This window comes from Amphiprion ocellaris, chromosome 18 (genome assembly GCF_022539595.1).
Source record: "Amphiprion ocellaris isolate individual 3 ecotype Okinawa chromosome 18, ASM2253959v1, whole genome shotgun sequence".
NCBI classification, from domain to species: Eukaryota; Metazoa; Chordata; class Actinopteri; family Pomacentridae; genus Amphiprion; species Amphiprion ocellaris.
This window is the reverse complement of record NC_072783.1, coordinates 8,744,254-8,765,425: the sequence shown is the minus strand read 5'-3', so window position 1 is coordinate 8,765,425 and position 21,172 is coordinate 8,744,254. Positions and strand designations below refer to the sequence as shown.

At 36.7% G+C, this 21,172-nt stretch overlaps 1 protein-coding gene across 1 annotated transcript in view; it reads right to left on the bottom strand.

Moving 5' to 3' along the window:
- Nucleotides 1-3,871: 3,871 nt before the first annotated feature.
- The window catches only part of htra1b (HtrA serine peptidase 1b), a 48,493-nt gene continuing 31,192 nt past the window's right edge, over nucleotides 3,872-21,172 (bottom strand). The window contains exons 5-10 of the mRNA XM_055004742.1: nucleotides 17,991-18,185; nucleotides 16,139-16,171; nucleotides 14,785-14,899; nucleotides 12,495-12,552; nucleotides 8,044-8,139; nucleotides 3,872-4,481 (exon numbers count right to left, since the gene is read on the bottom strand). Coding sequence (XP_054860717.1) covers nucleotides 4,313-4,481; nucleotides 8,044-8,139; nucleotides 12,495-12,552; nucleotides 14,785-14,899; nucleotides 16,139-16,171; nucleotides 17,991-18,185 — 666 coding nt within the window. The 3' untranslated portion in view covers nucleotides 3,872-4,312. The remainder of the gene's footprint in view (nucleotides 4,482-8,043; nucleotides 8,140-12,494; nucleotides 12,553-14,784; nucleotides 14,900-16,138; nucleotides 16,172-17,990; nucleotides 18,186-21,172) is intronic.

Sequence of the window (21,172 nt, the reverse complement as noted above, 5' to 3'; positions counted from 1 at the left end):
ACGGAGCACGGCAAATTAAAAAATGATGCTCTGTTGGGAATGTGCCAGACAGACGGTGAGTCATCAGCAGAGTTCTGCTCCGTCAGTCAGGACAAACCAGGTCACTGCTTCCTTCCTCCTCTCATCCCGACTAATGAACGGAAACTCTGCTACTGGAAGTTGCTCATCTGCTTTCTGAGGGTTTCATCCCCAAACTTGTGGCTGGTATCTCCTTCCTCGTGATTTCACTTTCAGTGTTTCTGCAGCAATCCAGAAACCCACAAGTACAACAGATGCATTGTTACTCCACCAAGGAACGCGGCGGAGTTAATGTGACAATCAGCCTAACTGTAACCATGACAACAAGTAAACACTACGTCAGCTGCCTGCTGACGATCACATGATTGTGATCCTGCTACAAATCCACTGCTGTGGACTAATGGGGACTTATCTGTCAGAAACGATACAATGAACAATTGATTAAACTGTGGGGGTGTTTCTGAGTCCCATCAATTCCCACCGCCCGCTACATATTTAGGTCACGTGATTTGGCATCCATACATAACGTCCACATGCATAACACACACCTGTGCTCAGCTCAAGGTCATTTTGTTTGTGGGTACATCTATATTAAATGGACACATTCTATGTTGCCATGATTTCTGATTATCAATAACTCATAAATAAATCCTGCATTTCTAAAAAAAAAAAAAAAGGCCATATGGGGGAATAAGCAGCCTTGGTGGAGTACTGCTGTGCTTTTCTAGTTTTTTGGTTTTTTGTATTTTAGAATAAAATTCATTGTAATAGTTAAAGTGTTGATCTGTACAACAGAACAACAGCAGATGCCCTTTAACTGACCTCCTGCTCAGAGCTGACTTCAGAACATCGCTGCTTTTGAACGTCATTACGTAACACTTCATCTCCACTGGGCTTCACACATGCACTGCATTCATGCACACACTTATTGTGTCGTCCTGCTGTGTTGAAGTCAGTGTTCAGTGTGTCACATTGCACAGAGGGAGGTTCACACACTGAGGTCACAGAGACCAGAACACGATGTTTGAGACTCGATGGGATTCTTTCTCTCAGTGTTTTCTCTGTTTCCTTGTGAACGGAGCTCAAGCGCTGGTGTTTAATCTCTTCTCTGTTTGTTTTTACATGTGTGTATGATTAAACATCCTTAATGAGGAAATATCATAAAGGTTCACTCATTCAGAGCTCCTAAAGCCAGATTTCTTTTAGCCACTTGGAGGCAGTGCACACAGCAGAGACACACTGTAAATTATGAAGCTGATGAGGTGATTATGTTTCATCAGACGTTAATGTGCCAATGATTTACTCATTATTACTGCAAAATAATTTTTGAAAAGGCTCACCGCAGCTTCCCAGCTCCCTTAAATGTCTTTTTCTGTCCAGTTAAAAAGCCGAACAGTCCGGGTTGGATGATATAAAACAGACAAAAACTGAAAATCATTTCATTTAAGGAGTAGAAACAAGCAAATTTTTTAAGTTTTAGCTTTATAAATGATGATAAAGATAGTTGCTGACTCATTTTCTAGAGATCATGTAACTGTTTTGGCACAAACAACAATAATGATTTTGTGTAATGTCTCCGGATATCTTTATTCAGAGTTCTGTTATAGTGAAAATAGCATGTTTTTAGCTGCTAAATGCTTCCCTGTGTTCGTCTGCTAGTTGCTAACTTAACAAAACTCAATGTACAGACTATATTTCTACAAATATTCTTAGCATCCAGTGGACCAAAAATATCACCTGCCTCGTGGTAAAGTTGAAATTAGCAAATTTAAGTTGTATTTGTGTAAATTTATGCTTTACAAGCAGCAAAGGAGATGCTGCTGTGTGAGTTAAAAGGTAGAACAGAAATTAGCTATTGGTTGAACATTCATCTCTCATTAGCTGCATTATTTACATTAATAACCAGAGTATTTGCTCTGATGGATGACCAAAAAGAAATGCTTTTGAAAGACTATGTTGATAATATGGTCCACCTGTTATGATCCCTGCTCCAGCCCCTGATCTTCTCCTTCCTCCTTGTCTCTCCTTCTTCCTGTCTTTGTCCTCTGTCTGTCATCTCTCTCTCCCATATGTGTCTCTCTGTCTCTCACTCACCCTCCTGCTCTCACTGCCTGCACTGCTGATTGCTGGGATGAAAGTCAGCTGCAGCAATCAGCTCATGCAACTCACCTGTTCACAATCACACCTCCTCCCATATAAGCACAGTTCAGCCACTCACTCCCTGCCGGACAAAGAATCCTGCTTCCCTCCAGACTTCACAGCCCTATTTGAACTCAGTTCCCCCCTCAGTTCTGCTCCTGGATTCTCATCACCCTGTTTCTGTCTCCAGCCTGTTGTCCCTGTCTTGCCTCCTGCTCAGTCCCTGAATTTCCCAAGCCTGCCTTTCCCCTTTGTTTCAGTTCTTGATCCTTCTGAGTATCCCTTCTGGTAGTTTAGTTAGTTCTGTGTTAGTTTTTGTAGGTTTTGCCCCTTTTTGTTAATTGTGAGATTTTGGAGAAAGTTTGGTCTTGTTTTTCCCCTTCAGTCCAGTTTCCCCTTTTGTGTTGTTGTAGCTCGTTTTGTTTAATAAAGCCCTTCACTATTTTCCTCCTGTCTCCCCGCTTGTGTGTCAGTGCCTGGTTTCCCTGATTCCCCTATAACACCACCTGTGATTTCCAATCATCCTAACTGCATAAACAAAGTATAAAATGAGCTTAAAAAATAGAACTTTAACAGATTTGGGCTTATCGACTGAGTCTATCTGTACGTCTGCATCATGGCTCCACATAAATTGGGAATAAATTGCTTGTGCAACTAGGGGCTTCAGGTGTTATTGCACTGTACGTTTTCTTCTATACAACACACTTTAAGTGTGATTTTGATCAATTTCATGTAAACTTCCTATTTTTTGAGCCAGTTTGTGATGAATGGGGGCTCATCCGGGATAAACAAATTTGTTCATGTTAAAGCTCGTATTGGTATGACATGCAGCTTAATGTGGCTTTTGCATATAATATTGTGGCTTTTTTGGAAGTGCAATGCAAGACTTTGACTTCTACGTGGACTGTTTAGGTGAATGTGAAAAGAAAGCAGCATTATTCCCCCATTAATAAAAATGACAATAAACTAGGGACTGATTAAGGTTATTACACCAACTCTATTATAATCAAAATAACATTTTCAAAGATAATTTTAGTCCTTCTTTTGAAAGGTTTGCCACCAATGGCTCTACGTTATTGTTTGATACTAGTTCAGTTTTAATAAGTTTCATTTAACTTAAGTAAATCCCCTGTGGAAACCTCCTACTCTTGGAGCCAGTTTGTGGCAAGTGGGGGCTTATCCAGGATATTCAAACTTGCTTGTTAATGTAAAAGCTTGTCTTGGTTTCACATGCAACTTAATATGGCTTTACTTGAAGTACAATGCAAGATTTTGAGATCTGCGTAGAACATTTGGGTGGGTGTAGGAACACAGCAGCATTTTTCTCCATTGCAATACATTAGGGATGTACTAAGGTTAGTGCACCCTCTATTATAATAAATAATGCATATATTCCCTCCTTTTAAAACATTGCCATTAAACATGTTCCATAATCTGATGTTAGATTAAATAAATTTCTCTTAAGTGAACTTCCTACTCTTTGAGCTAGTTTGTGACAAATGGGGGCTCATCCGGGATAAATAAACTAGTTTTGCTTGTTTATGTATTAAATGCAGCTTAGTGTGGCTTTTGCATTTAGTATTGAGGTTTTTTTGAGTACCATGCAAGATTTTGAGTTCTATCTAGAATATTTGGGTGACTGTAGCATTATTCTCCATTGCAATATAAACTCAGGAATGATTGTTACACCAACTATATTATAATAAAAACAACATTTTTAAAAATAATTTTATTCCCTTTCTTGAAAATATTGTCATCAATTAAACACAGAGACAAAAAAAAATACTATTACAAAATATTCCATCCAGAACATACAGTACACAGTGAAACTACGGTAACCTGCAGGAACCTCTTTGCAGCGACAGATAGTTAGTAGGATATAAAAGGTTTGTGACGATGAAAGTTTAGAGGAAACATTAGTTTGAGACGACAGGGTTGAAGCTGCGGTTTCAAGAAGCTGTGTGTGAGCATTAAAAAAGAAAAACAACAAGAAGAAGAGCACTAATAATTACAATCTCCAGACACACGCACGCCCCCTATTGGTTGGTCGGTTTATTGAAATGTTCATGATTGGTTGGAAGACACTGAGAGCCAGCTCGGGATTGGTCGACTGGTTAAGGTGCTGCGTTGACTGGTCGCTGAGTCGGCTGAGAGGTCAAGGCTCGATCTCCTCGGGGACGATGCTGAGCATGACGTCCTCGTTGCCTCGCCTCACCACCGTTCGCAGCATCTTGTCCCGCTTTATGGCGGCGCTGACATCGCTGGCTGAGGTGATTTGCTCGCCGTTGATGCTGATGATGACGTCGCTCTCCTTCAGGCCAGCTCTGTTGCAAAAAAAAGAAAATAATACAATGAGATGTTTTACTTCTTTTTTGTCTGATTATATTGTCTTTGCCACCCAGGAACCCAGCTATTTGTAACGGATGCTCTTGTATTTAAAGGTTTCACCCTCTTTTTTCCTTTTCCAATATTTGTGAATGATAATATAGTAGTTAAAGTTTGGACCAAGCCTTCTAAAAAACTCAAATAAACTTACTAGTCTAATTTCTGCTTTAAACTTATCATTGATGCAATCAGACAATTAATTGCTTTTGTTGAGAACTTGACATTTATTCAGGAGTTGACCTTATAATTTCTAAAAGTATTTTCTAATAGAGAAACTTAGTGTAAAATTCTCAAAAAAAAGTTTTAAAAAGACTTGATAAGACTATTCTTTCACTTTATGAGCCATTGCTTGATAGAGAAATAGAATTACATAGCAGGGTAAAAAAAAAAAGATTAAAGAGGTAAATTAATGAGGAAAACAAGTATATTCTCAGAAATTAAAGTGGTAAATTTGTGAGAAAAATCACAAATTTACAAAAAACAGTATTTAAAATTTGAATACAAGAAATTAAATTTTGCTAAATCTGTAAAATCTTTTAAAAATACACGAGTTGGGCGAAGGCGGTAATATTCTGAATTTTCAACTGTGAAGCGTAAAAATAACAAGAAAAAACTTTAATCAAAGCATATCTTTGCAAGAAAAAACCTCAATCAAAAAAAGTTGGATACTATCAGGAAGGAAAGTTGTAAATTTGCAGGAAAAACTCACAAATTTATTGTAAACAGCCTCAAATAACTTATACAGTCAGAAATGTAGGAGAAAAAAGTGTTTTAAGTGTTTGCAAAGCTGAATCAACATTATCACACCACAGGAAGCCAAAATAAATAGATAATTCCACTGAGAACTACTGTCAAAATGTGAGGAACTCGTGCAAAATTAGAAAAAGATGCATTGCTCCCTTTTTGTCTTGTTTGCCTTGATTCGTATGTCTACAACTGCCTGGTTTGATGACATTCTTTGGATTTCAAGTCCAAAACATGACAGACGTGAATCAAAACTGGATTTAAGAACAACTGTTGACTTTTGGCTTCCCAGCGGTTCAGTATTTCAGTGAAGTGAACCTGAAGCCCTGCATTTCTTTCAGCTCTTCAAACGCCCAGCCTCCACTTCCAGAGCTGAAACCACTCCAACGACGAATCCAAATCTATTCCACTCTGACTGCAGAGGTTTGTCCGACCTGCCAGAGCGAGTTGGACGATCTGGGTGGGAAACATTTCTCCGGTGCTCGGGACGTTTCCAAAAGCAAAAACAGCAGCTTTAAAACCAGAAGTGAACTTTCCGAACCTTCATGCACAACCTTCACATTTAATAAACGTCCTTTCAGCGAGATCAGACGCTTGTTGCGACCCCTCCTGCGTTAAACCCACCTGGCAACAGGAAAACAACCCATGTTTTCTCAGGTGGGACATTTATTTTCATGTGAACAGCAAAAATCTTTCCATAAAGCAAATATATTCTGCAGGAGTGAAGCTGAACCAAGCAGCAGGTACTTTTATCCAGCAAGTTAAATCAGGAAAGAGGTGATGAATGCGCCACTTGTGCTTTTGCTGGCATCAAATCAAACTCACGATTAGCGCAGAAATACATCAAATAAAGTCTTAGGGGCTTCTGTAAAATGCAGCTGGACTCCGTATTTAGGTTTCTAAAGATGCTTCTTCGTTTTCTACTAAAGCTCCTAGTAGGGGTGTAAAGATTCACAGATAAGAACCGGAAATCGATTTTAACTTTAACAATATGAATACCTTGATCGACGGGCATCTGGATTGATCTACTTTGGAGCAGTTGATGTCCGGTTGTGAAGTTATGAACCAGTTGATTGCAGCTCTGCTACTAAATATGGCCACTCCAGTCTCACAAGACTCCTGCTGTGACGTATTACGTGAGTAACATTTGCTTAATGCGTTTGCTAGCAACAACAATACAAGAGCATGGTGGAGAGCACCGGCACAGTTTACAATGCACCCTCACATCTTAAATCTAAAGCAGAGGTGTCAAACATGCGGCCCGCGGGCCAAAGCCGGCCTGCCAGAGGGTCCGATCTGGTTCATCGGATGACTTTGTAAAGTGTTAAAATTACAGAAAAGACATTAATTACCGTTTGTAAATTAGTAAAACTATAAATTTAAAATAATTTCTAGACCATGACAAGTTGTTTTGATCATAAAGTAAAATACTAGATTGCTGACTGTTCTTTTGTCGTTTTGTGTCTCATTTTTGTAAAATTTTGTCTTGTTTTTTGTCTTTTTTTGTCTGCCTTTTATCGTTTGTGTCACGTTTTTGTCGTTTTGTGTTTTTTGTCTCATTTTTGTCATTTTGTATTTTGCTTCATTCATTGTTTTGTGTACCGTTTTTGTCATTTTGTTTCATGGTTTTGTCATTTTTTGTCTCCTTTATACATTTTTTGGTTGCTTTGTAACTTTTTTCTCTAACTTTTTGTCACTTTTTTGTTTTGTTTCGTGTCATTTGCCGCATTTTTTTGTCATTTTGTATCCTTTTTTGTCTCTTTTAAAGTAAAATAATATATTGTTCAGTTCCAGACAGCTGTGACTAAATGTTGTGTTCCTTTGTAGACACTCTGTGATCTGGAAGTTGTAATGTGTAAATGATAAACTGAGGCTGAATGTTGTTGAAATTGAATTTATTTTTCTTAAGAAATTTCAAATTGTTCATGTTTTGTAAAAAGAGAATTCCTTAAATGTGAGAATTTTCAGAATGGACTTTTTTGCACTAACACAAAGGAAAAATTTGGAGTTGTGGTTATTTATAGGCTATTCTGCTGTGATTTTACTGGTCCGGCCCACTTGAGATCAAATTGGGTTGAATGTGGAACCTGAACTAAAATGAGTTTGATACCCCTACTCTAAAGTGTGGAAAATTTGGGGATTTTTAAAGAAGGAGGGAAAGTTGGATAAAAATCTGACCATTTGTGAAGTGTAAGGCTGCGATTAACTAAAGCGGTAGCACGACTAATCTCACCTGTTGAGACAGATGCGGGCGACAAGGATATGTGGATGCTAGTGCTAGCAAAGCTAAGGCGAGCAAGAACGTGCAAGACAGACACTGGATTTAAAAACTTCTTGAAACTTTGCTGCAACTCTGCGAGGTCCAAGGTAATCATGGCATCTATAGCCCGTTTCATAGGCAAGGACCTAAGACCCTGCAGTGTCGTTGAAAGTGATGGATTGCAACATACTGAAGAGGTTAATGTTAATATTTTCTCATATTTAATACACCAACAGTCTGTCTTTGTGTGTATTCGATATATTCGATATTTCTCTTTAATTTTTTTCACCACACAAATAGATTCAAGCTGCATTGCATCGAATTGTAATGTATTAAAATGTATCGTTAGTGAATCATAGTGTAACCCATGTATCTAGATTCATATCGGATCACCTCTTAAAGTAGAGATCCACACCCCTAGCTCGTAGGGTTACCACGACCTGGATGCCTGAGAATCTACACAACTAGTACGACTCTGACTTGAACTTGGAACTTACGCCTCGGCTGGAGTTCGGCTGATGACCTCGATGACGTACGCTCCAGAAGTGACATCTGGGAAGTCTGACTGCCTTTCCTTCAGCTCCTGCGCCAACCTGAGGTGGGAATAAACATCCAAAACAACAAAACAGTCCAATTTTAGTTGGGTTTGACGGGACGATGCATCGGACTCGTCTTGAATGTAACATCTGATTTTGGAGGAGCATCCTTGTGAGCACAGAACAGGTTCAACTCCAGGAAAACGACTAAAACAACATGGCAAAATCGAAATAAAATCCTGAAGCACAACAGAGCATCAGGTCTTGAACTCAGAGAAAACTTAAGTTTTCATTTAGACTGATAAAGTATTTCAGTCTTGTGGTTTTCTCAGAAAGGAATGTGTGAGGCCGTAAGCAACATACCAATGAATAATTGCCTCAAATTTGATTAAGACATTGCAACACTCTGGTCCAGTCGACTCCCCAACAAAAAACATTTGGACAAATGGGAACTAAATGGTATTTCAAATCAGTAAAAACAGCTTTTTCTCTGATAGAGCATTTTATATTCTCAGTCATAAAGATTGAAGAGTTGCACATCCTGATTCACAGCAGTCAGGACTGTTTTTGACATTAGGTGTCCCTGGTGCATGCTACGTTTAAAATACTCAGTAAACCTGAGGTTTTCCAGATGGATCTGTGCTTACTGAAGGGATGAGAAAGTACATTAAGAGTATACCAACTTCTCGAGGAACCACTTAACCAGATGAATATCAGAGAACAACAACCTGCAAGTAGAAACCTGCCACGCTGAAAAACTTCAGTTTTGCTGTAAATGTAGATCATGCACAGAGGGAGCCCTGCTACTGAGTCCAAATCTGATACCATTTACCAAGATAATACACACTTTAGGTTTTGTAGATCAGTTGTGGTACCTAGTTGTGCCACCAGATGGAGCCTTGAACTGCTTAATCCTGCAGCAGCCAGAGAGTAAGTATTGTGCGGTTCTAGCTAGCTAGTAAAGGGGCACCATGACAAAGTCGTATGTGACATTTAATGACCTCCACCCAGTGCACATATATGAAATTAAGCTAGGTTTAGGCTAAGGTTCAGTAGCGTCTCTGTAATATCAGCACCAGAAAAATGTCCAGCGTACTCAATTTATGATGCAAATTAATCAGTATCTGATTGATGATGCTGCATTTATTCAGAAATATCTTTAAATTTAAGACACCTGAATGAAGGCAGATGTAAATTTCATCCTGATCTTAAAATCTGGACCAACACAAGAAGCTAAACCTACAATATACTTAACCTGAAAATCATCTCTTCTTAGTTCACAAAATAATACGACAGGTGGCAACATTTATCTTTTATATACACTACCCTTCAAAAGTTTGGAGTCACCCCGACGATTTCCTGTTTTTCCATGAAAACTCCCCCTTTTATCCATGTGTTAACATAACTGCACAAGGGTTTTCTAATCATCAATTAGCCTTTCAACACCATTAGCTAACACAATGTAGCATTAGAACACAGGAGTGATGGTTGCTGGAAATGTTCCTCTGTACCCCTATGGAGATATTCCATTAAAAATCAGCTGTTTCCAGCTAGAATAGTCATTTACCACATTAACAATGTTTAGACTGTATTTATCATACATTTGATGTTATCTTCATTGAAAAAAAAATGCTTTTCTTTCAAAACTAAGGACATTTCTAAGTGACCCTAAACTTTTGAACAGTAGTGCACATTGTTGAGATTAGAGAGTTAAGTGACAGAAAGTTAGTGTTGTCAGTCAGATCCAGAAAACAAAACAAAATAAGATTATTATTAAAAAAAACATGTCCTGTGTGGTCTTCGGCTCTTGTTCTTCCTTAATCTCCAGTTACAACCACATGGGCCGACTGGAGACAGAACAGCAGCGGTGAAACTACCATGTAGCTCCGACATCTGCTCATTTAATAACACAACAGACACAACACAACAACAGGATGGCAACAGAAACTCAGCGGAGTTCTCTATACCAGAATGGAATTACATTTTACAATATTGTTCCCTCTATGTAACTCAAAAACTTGCAAGAACCTCTTCCAATAAATAAGGCTCAAAAAATGATGTAAAAATTGGCATTTTTCTGCATTAATCTGTTCCCAAATGTTGTTGAGTCCTTAAATGCAGCATCACTTTCAGGACAACTCCATCACTATGTCATGATACATGAGACAAAAGATTCAAATATCTCCCAGATCACTTCCACAGTGAAGTAAAATTATCTGTAATCTTTGTAAAAATGGTCATTAGTGATGAGACAAACAGGCCGTTGATGTTAAACGTCCCCTCTGGTGTGTTTAAAACGAACTGGCGGTCGTAAAGTGGAGCTTGTTTTGGGGCTTCGGGTGTTTCCTGTTGAGGCTCTGGAGGCCGGTTTAGGCGTAACTCTGACCTGGAGGCTGTGTCCTGCATTGACTCACATTCCTGATGAAACTGGTCATTTGGCAGCAGGTAGCTAAAGCTGAGCTCACGCTCTCTATACGATCGCCACCCGCTTTATGGATGGAAGTCAAGATTGAGAAACATCTGGAGATTAAACAGACTGCAGCAGAAAAGCCTGATGTCACAGAAATCCAAGAATTAGAGCAATTTTATAATCAGTACATGTGAAAAAGTGGACTGATTAAAATGTATAATGTACTGATGGTGTAGATTTAGTCTAACCTCGGTGTTAACATTACTTTTCTGTCACTGTTTTAAGTCTCAATCGGTCAGTTTTTTCCTTTTTCTATCGTTAACAAAGCTTAGCAAATGATCATGTTTTGGGTTAAAATATACCCATAAAGGCACTTTTCAGTCCCTGTTTTCTGGCACTATTTTCACCCCCAGTTTTCACCATTTACACTAAAATAACAGCTAAGTTTAGAGAAACATCAATGTTTGGGTTAAAATAACTCCATGCAAACATTTATTGCCATAGTTTGCTTCTGTTTACACAAGAAAAAATATAGTTATGGTCAGAAAAGATCACAATTTGGGTTAAAATACACCCATGCAACCACTTTTCATCACTGTTTTCCCCTTTTTTCTCACTATTTCCTTATATTTTTGCAACAGAAAATGTTAAAGTTTAGAATAAGACCATAGTTTGGGTTAAAATACACCCATGCAAGCACTTTTCAGTTGCCATTTCTTGTTGTTTTCGCCCACTGTTTGCTTTTATTTACACAACAATAAAACTTCACAAAGTCTGGGTAAAGGTATTTGGGTAAATAATACATCCATTCAAACACTGTCATGATGACATTGTCGTCATCATTTTCATCCACTGTTTGCTTCGGTTTATGAAAGAAAAGATCACGGTTTGGGTTAAAATACAGCCATGCAAACACTTTTAGTTGATGTTTTTCCTTTTTTCTCAATATTTCCTTATGTTTACACAACAGAAAAATGTTAAGTTTAGAAAAAGAGTGTAGTTTGGGTTAAAATGCACCCATGCAAACACTTGCAGTTGCTGTTTTCTGTTGCAGTTTTTGCCCACTGTTTGCTTTTATGTACACAACAATGAAACTTCACTGAGTTCAGGAAAAGATCATTGTTTGTGCTAAAATAGAGCCATGCAAAGACTGCAGTTGCTGTTTTATATCACCCACTGTTTCCTTTTGTTTTTTATATTGCAGCTTGATTTAAAATACACCCGTGGAAATGCTAATCACCAAGTCCTGGTTGTTTTCTTCATCACTGAAGCAAAGAAAAGCACTTAAAGAATGTAGGCGTCGCACGATTTTACAACATTTTTGGTGAAAATAATTCACTTTACACTGTGGAACATTACAACTATGACACATTGACGCTACATCAGAATATAATTCCCCACTTTCACTCTGTCTTCCAGACCAAGAGGATGCTGACAGCTATGGAGATGTTCCCTCTTTGAATACAACTTCAAATGAGGACGACAACTACAGTGAGCACTTTTTAATATCAATACCTAGTAAATTATGTTCATAAATCTATATGTTACTGCGAGTTCATCCTGTACTAAACATGACACTTTTAAAAACATTGGGGGTTCTCTGAGAAGTTGGTATACATTAAGAATATAACAACTGCTCAAGGAACCACTTAACCAGATGAATATCAGAGAACAGCAACCTGCAAGTAGAAACTGAAAATGTGAAGTTTTGCTGTGAATTTGTATCACACATAGAGCTAGCCCTGCTTTGCTCTTTCAGTTCAACACAACTCCCCTGTCACTGTATTGAAGGGGCACCATCACTGCATCCTGGGCTGAGCATCGTCCGAGACAATTGGTTAAAAGAAATGCAAACAAGGCAGAGTTTATTCTCAACTGCTGAATGCTAATGAGGTGCAGCAGACCATTCTACAATGCTGGCAGCACCGTGGAGGTTATAGGTCTGGATATGTGAGACTAGACACCACAACACCACCGCTAAACATCAGGAATGTGAACTTACGTTGGAGTGAGACTCATCATTCTGACGCCGATGTATTTCTTCTTCGGGGTTGTTTTACCTGCAGAACAAAAGGAAATGTGCCGTTTGTAAAGTACACTCAGAAAACCATCTTCCTCTTTATTCTATTCTTTTTTTTTAATTTTAAGCTTTAAAATATTCGACAGGCAGCTTTTCAAACCAGATATTTTGTGTCTGCGTCTTGTAAATGCCTGAACTTTACCCTCATCTTTTGAGAAACAACACTGTTGACATTTTCTCACAGTTGTTAACGTCCAACACTGAAAACTCTGCATCCAAAATCTGCTCTGAAAGCAAATCTGGAAATTATTATTTACATTCTGAAACAGTTTGGACTCACAGATGTTTACAGACACCGCAGGTAGAAACCTCTAAACTGAGAGTAACGTTGGGGAGGAAACTAACTCCAATAAAAAATGCTCATGCTTTTAGTATGTGTTTGGCTCCTGGAAATTCAGTTTAATTCACTCATTATAAACCGACTGCGTTAGCAGCTGCTGAAGGCTGCATTTTACTGTTAACTGAGGTGGATTCCAGTTTTTATTGTTTAGTTTTCATGTCTGCATGTTAAATATCAGAACTATAAGATGGCATTTCCTGCTAAAGTTTATGTACAAAGCTTCAAACAAACAGGACTGTAAGCCTAAAGTTTATCCTAAAAAGTGGATCTTAAACATTTTATATGTAAAAAAAACCCTGCAGTGTTTGTGCATTATAAATGTTTAAACAATATTTATTTTTTTCAGTTTTCTTCTCATTATTGTCCTGCTTTATGCACTAAGTGGTTTCCTTTACAGTGGAACTAGACGTGTTTTTTTTGCTTTAACTTGTCATTATGAAAGAAATGTTGATTGCACAATGTGTGGCTGCAGAATAACGACACCATCAGTGTTTAGATTGGTTCACTGTTAGACTGGGGCTTGATTTATGATTACATGAACAGCTGGAACTATAGAAACTCTACTGTAGCAAAGAAAAAAAGAACTGTTTTTGAGATTGTGTGAAATAAGAGTGAATCTTGATGGAGAGGCTTCAAAACTAGCATTCACTTATTATTTCTACTCCATCAGGAAGTAACAAAACCTACAGAGTTATTAATACAACCGGGTGTTTACTCTGCCTTTATAATGGGACTGATAGCGGCACGGAAGCTGGAAAGTTATCTGTTAATTTCCTTTAAGCTGCCCTCAGGATTTCCTAAGAATTAGCAGGAATTTGGCTGCAAATTAAGGATATTTCAAAGGAAGTCCTACATAATTTGGTGCAGAGAAAGAAAACAAAAGGAAATTAAGTTGATGGGTGAGTGAAAAATAGCTCAGAAACTAACAAAATAAATAGCTAAAAAATAATGTTTAGCCAGTAATTTGAGGTGAGGAAAGATTCTAGGAACCAAGTTGGACTAAGAGAGCCATAAAATAATGCAATACTTCATTAAACTGTTGGATTTTAGTTAAAAAAAATCTTCACACAGTGGGGAAAACAAGGAAATAGCTTAAAATTTGTCCACAACAACTCAAAATTTGTTCAAAATGGCTCAAAAATTGTTTCAAAATATGGTAAAATTTGTCAGTAATGACTCAAAATTATTAAAAATGACTCAAATTTGTTCCATAATAAGTTAGAAAATGGCCAAGAGGACTGAAATCGCATCAAAAATGACTCGGAATGTGTTCAAAATGCTCAAAATGTGTTACAAAAAATGTACAAATTTGTACAAAATTAGTTAAAATTTGTCCAAAATGACTTGAAATTGGTCCATAAATAGTTTTTAAAAATTCTTGATGGACTCAATTTGTGTCCAAAATGACAAAAAAAATTAAAAAATAACAAGCACTTGCCTACAATTACTCAAAAATTGTTCAAAATGACTTAAAATTTGTTTGAAATAGCTCAAAAACTGTCTCAAAATATACTAAACTGTGTCAGTAATGACTCAAAATTATTAAAAATGGCTCAAATTTGTTCTATAATTAGTTACAAAGTGCCCATAAGGACTGAAATTGTGTTCAAAATGACTTGGAATGTGTTCAAAATAATTCAAAATATATTCCAAAACATGTACAAATTTGTACAAAATGACTAAAAATTGGTCCATAAACAGTAAAAACTCTGCGATTACTCAAAAATTGTTTAAAATAACGTCAAATTTGTTGGGGATGATTAAAAAACTGTCCACATGCAAACTGCCAGAGGAGCTAAAAACATGTGAGATCTCATGAACATGGAAAAGGATGGAAGATGCGCCTAGATTTTGTCCAAACTGCTGGCGAACCTTTGGCCTGCCTGTCGTGTGACTCGGCCAGGAACTGTCGGATCTTGTCTGATGGGATGGCGAAGGAGATTCCTGCTGTGACCTTCAGCGTGTTGATGCCGATCACCTCCCCGTCCTGCAGAAAAGCCACACAGTTACAGTCAGAAATCCTGGTGAAGCTCGTTAAAAGACGAGTCTGACGCCTCCTAATCAGACTCAGCTGTGGACGGAGACCTTCTGCCAAGCGTTAGCTAAACTCTTTATTTACCTTCCTAATAAGGATTTCATGGCCCCGGGTGTTTGTTTATATGAGATTACGTACGTCTCTGTTTTGCAACATGTGCATGTGTGCCAGCAGAATGAAACTGTGTTTGTGTTTCACAGATATGGAGAGACAAAGTGCCAATGAAGTTAAATCTGAGGGTGGAGCAAACAGTACAGGACTGCTTAGTTTTTATTGGAAAATTCTACTTCAGCTCCTCAAATATTACATAAAAACACATGAAATAAACTTATACAATAAATAACTTTAACTATATGCAGAAAAAAAACATTGTATGCAGCATCAATATATGATATCTGAGTGAATTTTACATTATTTGACAACTAGAGAAGCTGTGTTTATACAGCAAATCCTCCAAAAACAGCCACACAACATAAATAATCCTGTTTGCACTGAAAATAGCAACAACTTATCTGTTTTTAGTTTACTTAATGTAAATATGTGAGCTTACTTGCTACTATAATGAACTTATGCTCAAAAATGTGAGACTTTTAGGCCTTTTTAACTTAAAACTGTGAGTTTAGTAAATTAACAGCTAAGCGTTCCTTCGGAAAACACTTCCGAGGTTAATAGAGAGTTAAAAGTCCCCAGAGACTTTTGATTTTTTTGCAGATTGAGAAAACAGGCATTGTGGAAATTGGCTGTGTGCCTTTGTGAAATTACATTATGGTTGTTTCCTTTCATAATAATGAAAAGAATTCAAGGTTAGTAATGAATTCAGTCCGCTGGAAACACTTACACACTGTTCCAAAGTTTGGTGTCACCCAGACAATTTCATGTTTTCACACTTTCATTCATGTGCTAACATAACTGCACAAGGGTTTTCTAATCATCAATGAGCCTTTCAACACCATTAGCTAACACAATGTAGCATTAGAACACAGGAGTGATGGTTGCTGGAAATGTTCCTCTGTACCTCTATGGAGATATTCCATTAAAAATCAGCTGTTTCCAGCTACAATAGTCATTTACCACATTAACAATGTCTAGACTGTATTTATCATTCATTTAGAATTACAGCCCTGTAAACATGGAAAATGGAAAATACATTTTAAATCTTGTTTCGGAAGCATCATGTTGTTATTCACTCACCAGGTTGACTAGTGGTCCTCCTGAGTTGCCGTACTGCACGAAAACAGACAAACGCAGAATGTAAATGTATTTTTTCACACAGTGAGACAATTATATTTCATATTACACATTTTTGGAGGTATTTTCTATGTAACTATGTGATGGTCTGTGTTAGTTTCTAGAACAGAAATCTGATTGTTTCTTCTTGATTAAAGCCAGAGGTTTTGGACATTTGTTTTTATCACTCCATAATTCAGAAAATATAGTCAACAGCTGGAAAAAAACTGTTTTTCTCATGTTTTTAGAATAGAATAGAAAGACTTATACACTATAAAGCACAACTGTAGTAGCAGTAGTAGTACACACACACACACACACACACACACACACACACACACACACACACACACACACACACACACACACACACATCTATCTATCTATACATATATAGATATAGATATAGATATAGATAGATAGATATTGTGAGTGGTAGTTAAGTTTGGCACAGAAAGTGACAACAGTGTAGGTTGGGAATAAAATATTCTGTAAATCAGGCTGTAAACAATATATGAACAAATTCTTCTATAAAACCTTCAGAATGTACAAAAATATGAATAAATAAATATGAATAAAACTAGAAAACCTGCTCTCAGGTGCTGAAGTGGATATTTCTGGTTCAGGGTAGAAGAAAAAACTCCTACTGAGCAAACTGCCTCTAAAATATGTAATATATTTAAAATCTACTGATGTGAATGGATAGATGAAGGCTTTTATTTGTCGTTGTGTAAATCCAATGAAATTTGTGAAAACTCAAAGCTTGCGAAAATGAATTAAAAACATAAAAAACAACAACAACAACAACAAAAAACCTTACAAAAGTGCCACCATGGCAACCATGGTAACACCATAATATATTGTGTTATATATTATATAATAATGTGATGTATAATTAACTAAACATTATATTATAAAATTATTATAGACATAATAATTTAATAATAAAATATGTATTATTATTGTTGTTGCAGTTTTTATTATTATTATTATTATTATTATTATTATTATTATTATTATTATCATTATTATTATTATTATTAATAATAATAATAATAATAATAATAATAATAATAATAATAATAATAATGATAATAATAATAATAATAATAATAATAATAATAATAATAACAATAATAATAATAATAAATTAATATAATATTATTAGACAGATATACATAAGAATTGTATAATGTAATATATAATTATTTATATATTATATAATACAATTATTATATATAATAATTTAATAATATATAAACATTTGTTATCATTACTAGTAGCAGTAGTATTAAATTAAAATATATTTCTTCTTCTTCTTGTTATAATATAATATAATATAATATAATATAATATAATATAATATAATATAATATAATATAATATAATATAATATAATATAATATAATATAATATAATATAATAACATGGCAACAAGTGTAGTAAAATAAACCCCTAAATGTTTATTCTTGGCATTTTCCTCCCACTAGTCTGAAAGAATACATGATATGGAGGCAAAATCTCAAAATTGTGCGTGAAAAAAATCCATGTTTTTGCCTGTAGCATCTCGTTTTATATATTTTCATTCTAGTAATTCCTAAACAGAGAGAAAATTTTAATATCTGACAGCCGATCAGTGCTGCTAAATGCAATAAAAAGATCATCTACACTCGTATTCCACACCAGCAGCTTTGCATCTCGTATTACTTCTGCAGAAGATTTTGGCTAATCAGGGGTCAGTGATTACTACAAACGGCTTGCATCATTTCTACTTTTGCAGGCTCTGGAGACTCTTTCTGTGCGTCTCTCCACTCACGTTGATGATGGCGTCCGTCTGGATGTAGTCCATGTCTGAGTTGCGGAGGCCGAGCTCTTTGCCTCCCCTCTGGGTGGTGCTGACGATGCCGGTGGTGACGGTGTTCTGCAGGGAGAACGGGCTGCCGATGGCGACCACGAACTCTCCGGGACGCAGATCTGCAGAGCGACCGAGCAGCAGCACCGGCAGCTTCATCTGCTCCGGAAAACACACCAAGCAGAGAGAAGGAAAGAAAGTTAAGCAGGACTCAAATGCACAACCTTTTTATTGACTTCAGCTGGTAAAATCAGATTATCTGCTGGTTATCTGGCCAAAAAAGTACATTAAATATACATTATAGTGAAGAAAACTCCTAAAAACTAATGTGAAAGTGTTGGATTTGAGTGTTCTCTCTGCTAAACCGAGCAGACTCTGGCCAGTAAACAGCAGTTTATTCTCTGAGCAGAGCTGAGTCAGCATTCCTGCAGCACCAGGCTTCTCTTCATCCACAAATCCAACTCTTACCAAATCAAACTGAGCTATAAATCCCTCGGCTCGGCCCTGTGGCCTCGTTTCCACCCGAACCCACCGACTTCTCTGTGTGTGTCCCGCTTCCAAATCATCACTTGGTTCCTGACGACTAAAAGCTTCTGACACACAATTAGTTCTTAATGTTTACACCCCAGACTAAAAGCTTCACCAGGCAGAGTTTAGAATTAACAAAACATCTGGAGGAGTTGTGAGTCTCTGCTTGTGTTCTGTGTTTATGTTGGGATTAAACATGAAAGTTTTGGTTCTTTCCTTAAGATTTGCTGCCATGTGTGGTCACTGATTCCTCATTTTAGCGATCAGATGAGTTTGTCAAAGCTAAAAACTTTTTTTTTTTTTTTCCAGAATTGGGGGACATTTGGGCTTCAAAATGTTTGAAAACTAAACCTTCTCTTTTACAGTTTTATGCTCCATATTCATCAGTAATAGGTAATAAACTATCAAAGGCTTGATTGGCTCAGCTTCCACATCAATGGTAGCATTTTTATTCCATGTTTTATTAGTGGTTTGCTAACCCTACTCTAATCACAGTAACAGGGTTGCTAATCCATGCTAATGTTAGCTTTCTCTCAGCAGTAGAAGCTAGATATTTAGCTGCTGTTACTGCTGACCAAGAGGACAAACTGACTGATGGAAAACAGTCAAGAAAAAAGTAGAAGACACAAAACCACAAAAGCAAGACATAAAATGGCAAAATGAAGACATAAAATGACAGAAACGAAACAGAAAATGACAAGACACAAAATGACAAAAGAAGACACAAAACGACAAAAGCAAGACATAAAATGACAAAAACAAGACACAAAATGACAAAAACAAGATAAAAATGTCAAACTCAAGATACAGAACGACAGAAATGAAACAGAAAACGATAAAAACAAGACATGAAATGACAAAAACAAGATATAAAACGACAGAAACAAGACACAAAATGACAAACGAAACAGAAAACAACAAAAACAAGACATAAAATGACAAAATCAAGACACAAAATGACAGAAAAGAAACAGAAAACAACAAAAACAAGACACAAAGTGACAAAAAGAAGACATAAAATGACAAAAACAAGACACAAAAACAAGATACAAATGTCAAAATCAAGGTAGAAAACGACAGAAACAAGACATAAAATGACAGCAATGAAAGAGAAAACGACAAAAACAAGACATAAAATGACAAAAACAAGATACAAAACGACAGAAATAAGACAAAGCGACAAACGAAACAGAAAACAACAAAATCAAGACACACAACAACAAAAACACAAGACAAATGGCATCTTAGGTGGAACTCCAGGCTTATTTGGTATTTTAAAAAATATTTTCAAACATTCTTTTCTCTGATTTTTTTTTTTTTTTTAGATTTAGTCTCAGGACAAGAAAATTTATGCAACAACTGCATGTTTTAGTATTTTGTATGTGGATTATTTGAAATTTGACAGGTGGGACGTAAAATGTCCTCCAGTTCTGGAATGACCCTTAGACACTGCCTACTTTACCCTGTAATGACTGCAAACTGTATTTTAAACTCAACTAAATAATTGATGTGTGCCTCTAATGTATGCACTTTTGCTATTGGAAATCAGTTTATTTATTTAAGATTTTAAATCTGTGTCCTTGACTGTGTTGTGGAGCATTTTGAATTGAACTGAATTAAAACTACAGATTTCACCGTCATTTTGACTTACTACACTGTGACTAGTCTGATTTTTATTCCAGATATCTGCCGTATAATGTCACTCTGAGCGGTAAAAGCTATAATCTAAATTGCAAAACAGCTGCAAATATCTCAAACGTTGTCACAACTAGTCTGAACTGTGCCGCTCATGCCAGGCTTCCTGTTGGATGTCGGTCCTGCAAAGCATTTTCACAGTTTTAGCAGAAGTAACAGCAGCTGCTGTGGTGGAGAAGATGGATAAAAAATGCAGTGAAATGGAAAAAGCCAGGAGTTTGTGGCGAACTAGAGCTTCCTTCATTATCTTGTGGTGGAAATTTACTAGAACTTTGGTCTGGGGCTGCTCTGAAAATGGTTTTAAAAACAAGCTGCCACAACTTCCCAGCTTCTGATGCAACTGCAGAGATCTGTAGCATCATTTTGCATAGTCTAAACTCTAATCTGAGATACTTTATAGTTAAATTTCCAGTTCAAAATGTCTACAGCACCACTTTGGCCAGTTTAAACCTAATGTAAGAACCTAAAAAAGACAGTGTAGATATATTAAAGATATTTTGAACCAGAATATTGAAAAGTCAGAATTAAACTGGAATTACAATTCAGCTGCAGATAATTGTAATTCAGTCTTAGCAAATAATATGGCTCAGATCAGCCACACCCTTACTTATGCAAAACTTGAAACTTTAATAGAATTTCAGCAGATGAGTTTGGAAAAAAATAACTTCCTGTACAGCTGTAGGAATGTTGAAATTAGCTATAAAGACCAAAAAAGGTGTTGGTTCCAGGCTGAAAACACGTTTATTCCTGCTGTAAAGTTGGACATTTTAACATGGACGTCTATGGGGATTGACTCACTGTTGGAGGCAGTGACTGGTGGACATTTAAGGAACTGCTGCTTTTGGCATTTCCTCATTTTTCTGCCCTGAAGGTTTCGAATTAGGTGCAACAGAGCAACAAACTGTGGGCTAAAAAGTAAAGAG